General features: G+C 35.4%; 1 protein-coding gene across 1 annotated transcript in view; it reads left to right on the top strand.

Annotated features, from left to right (window-relative positions):
* SCLT1 (sodium channel and clathrin linker 1) overlaps window positions 1–12,384 on the top strand; it is a 41,840-nt gene that overhangs the window by 12,259 nt on the left and 17,197 nt on the right. The window contains exons 9-15 of the mRNA XM_082482155.1: window positions 2,913–3,003; window positions 3,176–3,267; window positions 4,906–5,083; window positions 8,530–8,628; window positions 10,302–10,373; window positions 11,294–11,368; window positions 11,879–12,024. Of these exons, the coding sequence (XP_082338281.1) occupies window positions 2,913–3,003; window positions 3,176–3,267; window positions 4,906–5,083; window positions 8,530–8,628; window positions 10,302–10,373; window positions 11,294–11,368; window positions 11,879–12,024 (753 nt within the window). The remainder of the gene's footprint in view (window positions 1–2,912; window positions 3,004–3,175; window positions 3,268–4,905; window positions 5,084–8,529; window positions 8,629–10,301; window positions 10,374–11,293; window positions 11,369–11,878; window positions 12,025–12,384) is intronic.

Here is a 12,384-nt window from a genome sequence, read left to right as displayed (position 1 = left end):
TGATCTCGCACAGTCTTTCTTGCTTGTGCTTGTATAGGTCACACACTCTCTGATGGGAAGCATGGATTAAATGTATGTGCGCAGATACTCCCTTTTTGGGGAGTGTATGTTATCCATCTGCACACCCCCCCTGCAGGAGGTGTCGGTGCTGCAATGTTATGTGTACTTGCGCTGCTCCCTGAAGTCTGCTAGCTGTGCCCCGCTGAGAAAGCACCCCTTGCGTGCTTCTGATACCTTGGTCCCTGTTATTTCACCCTGGGCTGTCAGTCTGGCTGCAGGCTCCTCCTGGGGGCTGGTGGGGCGGCTGCTCTCAGACCTGGGAAAAGGTGACTATGGCCATGAGGCAACCCCTGGCAGGGTCAAACACAGCTTCGCTGCTGGGCTGTCATGGTAAGGTCTTGCACCCATAATAACAAATTTTCATGTTTCCTTTCAAGCTGTCATCTCTTTGTAACTGTTTAATCATGATGAGCACCCTTTGTCATTGTTACTTTCCCCATAGCGTTCTCGGTTTTGGGCAAAGAAGCTCTCAGAGGAATTTTGTGTCTCTAATTACAGGCACTGATTACACTCAAATTCCTCTCAGATCAGCTAAAAGTTCTTGCAACCCTAAAAACAGCATTATGTTATACTCGCAAAGCTAATGACCACAGCTCTACATAGCTCCAAATTAAGTGTGCAGTGATTCTCAGAAAGTCTGAATATTTTCACCAGTTGTTTCTCTAACATGAAGTTACATAGATGTAGTTTGGATGGATTATATAGCATATATTGCAGACAATTCTAATCCTTTGGATGTTTTTAATAGATTTACATTGATTTATGGTGATAGAGTAACAAGTCTGGAGTGGAAAAGTAGGTTTAAAAAAAAAAAAAAAAACAACTTACATGTGAGAGAATTTAGGTTTGATTTAGCCTAGATTGGCCTAGATTAAGTGTAATTTTGGAGTTTTTGATACTCCTAATCTTATAAATGTATGTTAATAAATTTTAAGTATTTTAAGATTATGGCAAAGTGTACAATCTGTCACGTGTAGCCATAAAATGCTTTAAACACGCTCCTGATGTGTTGTGATCCTATGTCTCCAGTATGTATGCCTAAAGGAAGACTGTGAGATTAAGTTTTAGCAAGTACTGTGGGACAAAGATGACAAAATTTAAGAGTGCTGCTGGAAGTTATTTTCAGGATGATATTAAATTTTATTCATTAGCTTAGAAGCTGACCTTTCCCAAAACTAAATATTGAAATTTGGGCAAAAACTGTCTAAGGAGTATTTGATAACGGAGTCATTGCTTCTCATCAGTGCTAATATAAACTCAATATAAAATGTACAGTTACACCGTACTATTTACATAATATTTATGTACTACTACCTTAGCTATTAAAGGGTTATAATCTGCCATGCATAGAGACAGTGTAATACTGGATGTATTTCTGTAGAGAATTGAGGTTTGAGCAGGTTTCACTTATTTGTACACTAGAATTTTTATTAAAACACGTATTAGTGCTTTAGTGTTTTGAAGCTCTGTTGGCATTGCTAGGACAGGAGCTTGGGATTGCTAGGGCAGGTAGCTGCAGTTCAGAATCTTAAAGCTTTTAAACAGAGGTAACTTGCCAAGATTACATTAAAGATATATTGCATAGTGAGGAATAAAAGCTGCATCTTTAGAATCAATTTGTTGCCTGTTAAACATACACCTCTGAATTTGTTCTGAATCTGACTTTGGTCATTAAAATGCATTTTTAATACTTAAGCTGTTCTGAGTTTTATAACCTCTTTATATTTTTCTTATTTTTCCTTTCTTATGCTGGGGTTTGAGTTTTTGTTTTGATTTGGTTTACAGCACATTTTAAATATTTTTGGGGAAGCAACTTAATGTCCTCATAATCCAAACAGTACTTTTGAGGAGAAAGGTGTGTGACTCATGGAGTAAGATCAAAGTTTTGGACCTGCAATGAGAACCATGTTTCTGGGAATAATGTTTTTATCTTTGCTTTTGCTTTATTAAAGAAATTATAACAAAATTAGCTTTTCCAATTAATTAAGCTGAAATTAAGTATTTGCTGTAGAATTGCTGGGATCATCATTTTTGCCGTGAATCAAGATTATTATTTCTATGAGGAATTTTTGCTTGAAGTTGATTCTTGACAGTATTAAATATTTTCTAGCTTCTTTCATGGCTATTAATGCTCCAGTTTGCATTAGCTTATCTAATATGTTTGCTTTTTTTTAACTTTATCATACATTCAATCATTGGCCTTTAAATTTAGCCTTTTAATATGCAGCCTGAATAACTGGGTTACACCCCAAGTGGACTCTCTCTGTCTTCCTGTTCCCAAATGAGAGGAGTAGGAGTGTTGCTCATTTCAATTTTCTACGGCGGAGGAAGCCTGATTCATTAACTAGTACTGTTTTGTTTTCTTTTTTTTTCCCTTTTCTGTTTCAGCTCACCAAATCTCTTCAGATTACAAAGCATGTTACTTAAACTCTTCACAAGTGGTTAATGATTTTTTTTAATACCTAATCAAATTGCTTTAAAAACTGAAATCTAATTCTGAAAAAGAGTTCTCTATTAAGTATCTGTGGCCAATTATATTTAAGTTATTGAATCACTTAAAGTTTTTTATTGCCTAGTCCTCCCAGATATTTAAACAACACATACACCTTCTTGTTAGGCTATCTGTAAGAAGTAATTTCCACAGGACAATTGTTTAATGAATTTGGTATTCCAATGTCACTGTGCCACATAGTAAGAAGGAGAAGAAGGGGGAAACCTTTCCTGCCCAGTAGGAGAACAGTATTATGAAATCTGACTGCCCTTCACAGCTATTTCAACAAAGTTGTAGTGGAGTCATTTTTTTTCCCCTATAATAGTTGAAATGTAATTCATAGACTGTTTTCTTTATACAGGCAAGCCAAAATAGATGGGCGGACAGCAAATGCTAAGGTTGATGAAATGACCAAATTGACGGAGAAGCTTCAAGGCCAATTGGAGAGAAAGGTATTCTAGAGACAGGAATGAATTTCTGTTGCAATTGAATGACTAGTCAGTTACCTGAATGCTGACGTTAAATTAATTACAACTTGTTCTTTAACTTGTTTTATGTTAGTATATTTTTATTTTGTTCAGGGAAGCTCAGATGATGTCTGGATAATATGTATATTCTTTCTAGGAAGAAGACGTGGTATCTGCCCAGCAAAGAGAAACAGCATCTGACAAACGCTTGCAGCAAATGCAATCTAGTATAAAACAATTAGAAACAAGGTAAAGATAGCTCATTGGTTTCAAGTGAAATAAAATATTACCTTTTTTTTCAGCCTCTTGGTTTGGTGTGTCTGAGAAGTTCTGGTTTCTCAAAATATGGATATCTTATGCTTGGCTGCCATCTGTCTTATTTATTCTATTCCACAGCCTTTCAGAACAGCTTCTGATTTCATTGTATTTAAAATGATAAATTGACTGTAATGGAGAAAAAATGAGGCATATATTTTTTCATTCTAATGCATAAACTCTAGTTATTCCATTCTTGTTAGCTTTAGGTGGAGTTCTAAAGAAAAACATTCACACTGAAATTTGAAAATGTTTATATAAACTAGCTGGTTTTGAGGTGAATACAGATACTTCTTTCCGTGTTAAACAAGATTTGGTTTCAGGTCTTAGTTCAGCAACCTTTGTACTAAATTGACTAGATAATAAAACTGTTAAAGCATATTTCTTAACAATAAATGCTAGTTATAAAAGTAGTTTGAATACCCGCTAAGGAGTAGAACTTTAATTCCAGCACTATCTACTGGAAGATCTAAGACTCGATCAGGTTCTTTTGTGGAATTTCCCCCTCCCCCCTTTCGCTTTCCAAGGATATCACACTTAGCTGAGCACAGTGATTTTGATTCAAGTGACACCAACAGTTGTTGAATTATTAACATTAGTCAAATGACCTGATAGCTAAGAATGCGTAAATTTCTTATTGAAATAATTGTGTGACTGTTCATCTTGCCTTCTTGGTTGCAGCCTTGTGAGTGTGATTAGCAGACTCTTCAATAACGCTAGAAACTAAATAACCAACCTTGTGACTGTGTGGTCAAGTACTGCCTCAAGGAGTTGCACAGACTTGTGTGGCTACCTCCACTTAATGGACGTCACTGGCCTAAGCACTGTGGAGGCTCTTCAGTTTATTTTAGAATGTCTTAAGGAATTAGCTAGTTTTATTATTTTCATAAGTTTTTGGTTCTACAAAAATTGTGCTTTGGCTCTACAAAAATAGAGTGGTTGTCTTTCTGTGTTTTATTACAAACATGTTAGACAGTAAAAAAGCATGGCTGCTTGAAAAGGCAGCCCACGTGTTGCCGAAGTGCTCACTATGGATATTTAGAACCATGCACGTTATTGAACCAGCAGCACTTGTGGAGCTTTCTGAGATGTTTTTGAGGATACCTCTGAGACTGTCTTGCCCTTTCTCGTGCCTGCCAATACTGACAATCATAATTAAACAATAAGAATTTCTGAGCTGTTGTAAAATTACCAGTGGTTTTCTTGTTCTAATGGTATAGCTGCAACTTCATTGCCCACATCCAATTATTCCATTTCCTCCACAGAGGAAAACTTTATTCCTTCTGGGGCTGTTCTATTCTGTTTTAATATAGAACATTTTCAGTGATGTATCCCAGGATAGCAACATTCTTCTAGGGATCTTCTGAGATTAGATATCCGAGTTAACTCCTTTAATTCCGTTTCTTTCTAGGGCTCAGATAAATATTAAACTGAAAGACACTGTCCAAAACCAAGCACAAAACCAGAAATGCAGTTTTGGCGACTTATGAATAAATACTTTCTATTTGGAAGAATTAGTGTCTTAGTTAAGCATCTCATTGTTAAATGCATAAAATTATTACTGTCTTGTAGATTATGTGTCACAGTCCAAGATGCTGAACATCTGAGAACAGAAAGAACAGCCCTGGAGAAACAAATCAGAGAGCTTCAGACAAAGTATGCTAATCTAGAAAGGGAGAAGTATGATGCTGTTGCAAAAGTCCAAGATTGCATACAGCTCTTAGAAGAAGCTAATCTACAAAAAAGTCAGGTAAGGCACTGGATGAGGACGTTTCTTAGATATTAGAATACTTTTTATCACTTACGGTTATGGAGTGCCTGATTATGTATTCTTACAGGCATACATGCATACAGAACCAAGCTTCTTTTATGTCTGTTGTACTAAAATTAGTAATGTGTAAGACAGCAAACTGTGATATAACTGTACATTACTTAGACCTGTCATACAATATACATTTCAAAGAGTATGTTGAGTGCCTCGATAAAGGTGATCTAAGTGATAATACTGTACCTGAACATGAATTTTCAAAAATTTCTGACAGGGTTTCTTATTGAATACTTATAAACAAATTGTGCTGTCAGAATAAAAAGGAAGGTCCTGTTATGAATTTATAACTCTTTAATGGTTAGGAAAGAAGAGCTAAGACTAAAGGTGTGTTTTTTTGTCATATGATGAACATAGGTCACTGAGAGAGTGAGTTCTGTGTTCAGATCTTAATTAGTCAGAAGAAATCTGGAAAAGTGACTGAGTAATGAGTGGATGAAGCCTGCAGTCAGGAAAAAAAGTACAAAGGTGTTTATTATAAAATGGAAGAAGAAACTCAAATGTGCCATGATGAATTCAGTCTTACCAGTCAAAATATGTTTTAGGAGATGGTGTGGATGTCTCTTAAGAATACATTCTCACAATCCTCACTGGTACTCAATACAATGAATAGAAAGTTCAGAATCAGAGTTCAAAATAAAGATGCCTTTAAACATAATGCACCTTCGTGTGCAGTTTTGACCAGCCTATTTCAGGCAAGACATAGGAGAATTAGGAAAGTGCAGAAGGAGTCGACAAAGAAAACTAGACGTGTGGAGTGGTCTTAAAACAAATTTTTGTATACAATATGTGATTAAACTGTCATAGGGTGCTGTGTATGCCAAAAATATAGATATGAAAACAGTTAAATTCACGACAGGACAATCCACTAAAACTTCCTAAAGAACAGGGTCTAATCCAGCAAGTCTTGATGTGTCTATTGATCAAAACAAATAGTCACACTGTTGTTCCCCATTTTTAACTTTCCTGAAGTATCTGCTGTTTGTCCCTTTAGGAGATGGGATACAGGGCTTGGTAAACTTCTGTCTAATATGGGCTCTTTGTGTTTTAAAGCTAAGCTTCAGTTTGAGTCAGACTTTGGAAATCTAATGAATTGTGTTTGCTGGCAAGACAGAGCTCTAATGCACGTCTGAGGACTGTGGCCATCAGTAATTGAAATCCATTTTAGTTAATGTCTCTGGGAATAAATGGAGAATCTTAGAATTGATTCTATTTGGGCTAACATGTTGAACTGTTGAGCAGTTAAGGAGATAAACACTCCCTTTTAGTCCGAAGTCGCTTTTCAAACTGGAGGAGCTTCCTGAGTATCTAAACTAGCTTTTTACTTTTAACTTTTGGAATATTAAAGTTCGCGTTGCTCTTCCTGATTTCAGTTCTCTGCCAAAGGAGGCAGACCTGCCTTATTTTTTATGACACAAAAGGGAACTAACTTCTTTAAGTAGAACCTGCTACCTTCTGGCTTGCTTTGAGAATAGATTAAAATATTGACAAAGTTTAGGGTTCTGGTTATTACTGCAAGTAAACTTCTGTGATTCTTCTCGTTATACAGAAGAGGATTATCATCTTACAGTCTTTCTTCCCATAAATTTGTAGGCATTTAGGAAACTCTGTGGTGGCATCTTTTCATAATTTCCTCATAACTTTCTGCATCTCATTTGCTTTATGAACTGATCTTCTACAATTCACTTTACCTGTTAGGCTGTTGTTCAAAAACGGGTGAAAAATGAAGTTTTACATCTTCCAGCTCTTGATGGCCACCTTCGGACTTGTCAGTTCCTTTTTCTTAGTAAGCTATTTTCATCCTTAACAGCATTCCCCTGCAGACCGATAGTGGGAGGAATATGAAGAATGAAAGATAAAAATAGAATCATTTTTTTCAGAGTTAAAAAAACAGAAAACACGCTTTCATTTGAAAATTACTGGTAAGGAGTATAAATCGTATTTCCAGTCTGCTTGGTATTAGTACATCAGAGCAGGGTTACAACACCATTTTTCATCCAAAAGTAATTCAGCAGGTCATCTGATGCCACTTGCTATGAACTCATGTGAAGCTGTGAGAAAGAAGTGGCCCAGTAAAAATTACTGTGATGTAAATTGCATCTCTAAGACAGTAACTGAACAGTTAGTTAAATAAGTGGCTTGTTACAACTAACAGTTTAGATTAATGCTGTAGTAAGGATAAACTGGAATTTGCAGTTGCTTGCTAATTTCCTGCTAAGGCTAAAACATTCTGAATTTTTTAAACTGGGCAGTTTATTAATGAACAGGATAAAAAATGCAGGATAAGATACATATCACTTAACTCTCTGTCTTAAACTGCGTCCACAGAGGTTTCTCCCTGCTCTGTAAGGGACTGAGGGGTGGGAGTAAGAGGCTGTCATAGTAATGCTGCTTCTGTTATATTAATGTTATAAAGCACACAAAGCTAAGCTTACAAAAAGGCATCAGAAGAATTTTGAGAGAGTAGTTTGAGAAATAAAATACAAGGTTGAACTGAATGGGAGCAGTAAAAGAGAGTATGACTGAAGTGGTGTGTTACTGCCTGAAGCAAGTAACATTGTATAGGCTGAATTTATATCATCCAATAGGGATATTTTTATGTCTTTCTCCTTTTCTGCATCTACATATTCTCTATGTGCCACTTAAGATTTTTCATCTCACCCATCAAGAATTCTATATTCTGTAATCTTTTCAGATCAGTATCTCCTATTGTACTTTAACATCAGTAGGTTTTTTGCATCCTCCAGAGGAAGGGTTCTGTGCTACACCTTTTTCTTTAATTCTCACCATTGTTTTATGCTAAAGAGCTGTTTGATTCATTGTTATCCACCATGAAAGGGATTGTATACACATTCCGTAGTTGCTGATAAATTTTTATTCCTTTACTTTTCATTTTCTGGGAGATGGGTAAATTAGTGTATCAACCATAAAAAAGGGTTAGGTGTATGTAGGAGCATGTGTATGTATTCAGTTTCCTAAGAGAGAACTTTTATATGTCATTGTTGGCATTTTTTGTTACAGATCCTGGCCCCAGATGAGAACATAGGAGAGTAGCTTTGCCTTTTGGTCTGAGTTCCTATGCTTTCTTCTCTATAATGCTATGCTCAGCCAAAACCTGAAAGTCCCAATAGAAAAAGGCATCTACTGACAGTAACTTTTTGTGCGGTTCTGATTTACAAGAGCGTGCGTTTAGAGCAAAATGTTCTCGCTTTTCTTGTTTTCTTGTTGGGTTTTGGTGTCAGCTGCTCCACAGTAAAAAGGAAACAAGGTTTTTTGAACAGTGACTTTGTGTGGTTTCTTCTGTGAGTGCTAGATACTATGTCACCACTGAAATATTATCAGTAGTATTTCAAGTTGTTATTTTTTTCCAGGCACTCTTTGGGGAGAAACAAAAGGAAGAGGAAATCAATAAAATGAGAGATGAAATGTCTCAACTTGCAGAAGATACTGCTGCAAGAATTAGAAAGGCAGTAAGTTACAATGTTTAGAAAGAATGGGAGGATTCTTTGGTTTTCCTCAGTGTGAAAAGATATTGATGGTGTATGGTCATCATGAGCAGCTTTCTTACAAGTGTTTTGTTAATATAGGTAGTAAGGCAGCAAACAGTACTGTACTCTTCAGCTTTGTTACCTAGACATTTATTCTTCTGAAATAAATGATATTTTTAAATCTCTCAAGAACCGAAAGTGTTGATGTCTTTGTAGACATTGATATAGAGGCTACACTGCGCAGAAGTAAAGAATGGCGTTTTGATTTCAGAGATTCTGTTCAGTAGCCCGTCAACAGACTGAGTGTTGTATTGGTATCAAGGTATTTAATTTATGATACATGGCCTCGTATTGGAAGTTGCTGATGGCAGTTTATCAGGTATGTTCAGATGATAGGACCTGTTGAAAGTTACACTATCATTTTTTTGGCATCTCAGTACTTAAAAATATTTCCCCATTTAGGCAAGTGAGACTCTTCTACCAAGTACAGCTAACAATCAAAAGGCTCAATATCACAGCACACTTAAAAATCAGAATTCGGCAGAGAAATTACTAAAAAACTTTGCAGTCTCTTTATGACTTTTGTTGTTGTTATGAGCAGCTGAAAAATTGAAGCTCTTCTGATAAAAGACTAGTCACAAAATTAATTTTCTCCATGTTGTGTCCCATCTGCAGCTAAAATGCAGACTGATCTACCTGGAGGTTCTCAGTAATTATCTGCATGTCGGAGAGACTTGCTTTATTTTAAGGCAAACTCCAGAGGAAATAAAGGCTTGTTACAGGCATGTGTTGGTAATGTCTTTTGTTGCAAGTGGACAACAGTGTAAAGCAATTATCTCATTTGTGAGTTTTCAGCGATGTAATTGATTTTGCCTCCTTTCACTTTCTTCACTATGACACAATGTGCATATATACTGTATAGTGATAAAAGGGTTCTTTATCTTTCCGATGCTTTCATTTTGAGAGGTTTCAGGAATATACTGCCTAAATTTTCAGAGCCTTTGAAATGAGGATAAAGATGGTTTGTGCCTTCTTTTTAGTGGTTACCTGAATTACAAAAATTGTGTGGATTACTTAAAACCGCAATATTAAATGTCATACATGATTTGAAGAAGGTACAAGAGCTAAAGAGCAACTAGGATAAGCACTCTAGTTGAGACAATGATTTACTAATCAGAATTTAGAAATTTTGTAATGTCCTATTTCTTATTTTGAAATTATCTCTGTAAAAGTGAATCTGTCAAAAGCATAAAAAGTAAAATTTTAAACTATAAGTTGTCACGTTTCTCCAGGTATTAAAAAATACTGCTTTTATTATGTGGTCTAAAAATCTCTGTTACACAGATTGCAAATAACTTGCACCTAATGGACAGCAGCTTTTCTGACAGCCTTACTGTTCTTTTTCTAAGGCCTGATGTCTTCCTTTTTGCCTTTTTTTTTTTTTTTTCAAAACACCCTCAGTTAAAGTAGTATGGATTGATAATAAACTTTCTTCTAACTTCTATGTAGTAAGATTTTGCCAGTTATTGCAGTCCCAGATATTTTCATTTTTATATACATGTACCACATACACACCTTTTATATATATATATAAACAGGATGGAGAAATAGTTCACGGGATTAATTTTTCAGTTTTACTTTGGTTTTGATCACAGGTAGACTCCGCAAAGAAGCAATATAATGTGCAGATTTCTCGACTAACAGAAGAACTTTCAGCTCTTCAGATGGTATGATGTTGACTGATGAAAGTATTTTTGATAACAAAACATTTGAGACTTTTCGTTGTTGTTGATCAAGTAAAATACTAAATTCAGGTAAAAGTAAGTCAACTAAAATACGATTAATGGGCAATTGTCTAGGACTACGCTTTATTCATGCATAGCACTTTACGTCCTGCGTGTCTCCAGACATTAATGCAACATACAGTGTCTTTCATGCTAGTTGGCAAATGTGACAGTGTGCAGTGTCCTATCAGTCACTGCAGAAATTCATATTTAGGTGTAAAGGGTATTTGCTTTGAAAATGCATTTTTAATGTACAGATTTGCCTTATGTGTATACAATCATATCTTACTGCAAACTTGCCTGGTTCTGCATGAAATAATACAGTTCTGCAAATCTACCCATTTCTTTGTGTAAGTTTATTTCTTGAGTTACGCATATTCTTATCATAGTTCACAAGCATCTTGACAGTCAGATTCCATGCTCTAGAAAGTATTTCCCATGTGATGGCATTTCTGAAGTATTCCTGTTTCCTTCAGGGATAAATAAAGGATGGAAAGCTGAGTATTGCATATCTATAGTTGGGTGTGTAGAAATACAGTATATGAAAGTTGATAAAGTATGCTAAGGGAAAGTCTGTGCGTCACAATCATCATATTCTTGAATGAACCAGGAACTTACAACAAATTATGTAGGAGACCAAAAGAGGTTGGTGCATGTGCATCTACTTATGGATTAAATTTATTTAAAAAAGGTTTCATTTTACGTGTCTCGATCTGTATAGTGAATGAGACTGATCCTATAGAGCAGATAAATATATCAGCAGCAAAAACTACATTTACAATAGCTGGTTTTTGGCTTTGGCACTTGAGTTTTTATTTTGAGTAATTTTTTATTACATTTATTTAAAAATTATTTTAAAACAGGAATGTGGAGAAAAACAGGGTCAAATTGAACGAGCCATTAGAGAAAAGAGAGCAGTGGAAGAAGAACTTGAAAAGGTAAGGCAATTGCATGCATTTTTACATGATGTTTAAGATCTCTTTTCAGAGGAAAAGATATATTGATTTTTCCCATTTCTCATGGGTTTTTTGTTCCTTTAATTTTCTTATTTTATTATTTGTGTGGATTTTTTTAATTGTAGCTTTTCATGTAAGTATTTTAATGTGTTTTGGGTTTTTTAATCCAGAAGGCATTTTAAAGCTGTAACACTAAACTGACAAAGAGGGTTCTTTGAAAAGTGTAGAAAGTAAAAGGAGAGATGTTTGACATAACCCAAAAGAACGTTTGTACATGTTCCGCTTACAGTTAAGCTGAACAGATAGAAAATTAATTGAATGCCAGATCTTTGAAAACTTCTTTTGCAAGTAGCAGCAACAATGATAGAAATTCGCTTTTGTTTTAAATCACTGGAAAATAGGACACAATGAGGTGTATCCTCCTTGTCAGAACTATGCTGCCAATCACCAGTGTGAGGTAAGGATCATCTTATATGTAAGTTCATTCTTCAGATGTACAAGGAAGACAGAGGACATGAATCTGACAACAGAAAGCTAGAGCAGCTGCATCAGAAATACTTACTTGCAGAAACTACCAAAGGTGACCTTCAGCTAAGTCTGCAGACAACACAAAATAAACTGAAACAACTGGAAATGAAGTAAGTAGTGGATGTTACAGGAATTAGAATGGAAAACAATGGAAATGACTTCTGACTAATTAAATTGTTGATTATGTGTTAGGTTTTTGTCACATCTCCTTAACCAGTAGCAGGCATAGTATTGAGATGGCATAATTCTGAAGCAAGGGCAATTGTGAATCACTATAAAAGAACTAAAGGGGATAACGTGCTATAGAATGAAAGATTTTCTTTACAAGAAAAACAGTTGTTGCAAGCAGTTATTTGACAGAAGATTGAAAATAGGAACATATTATTTGGAATCTAACTGCATTTTTAAATACTGTTTGTAGGAAAAGTTACTTAATGAAATATTCAGGCTGAATTTATTATTTATAAATT

This window comes from Vanellus vanellus, assembly GCF_965231255.1.
Source record: "Vanellus vanellus genome assembly, chromosome: 4".
Taxonomy (NCBI): domain Eukaryota; kingdom Metazoa; phylum Chordata; class Aves; order Charadriiformes; family Charadriidae; genus Vanellus; species Vanellus vanellus.
Note: the sequence above shows the minus strand (reverse complement) of the source record. Positions and strands in the feature narration are given on the sequence as shown.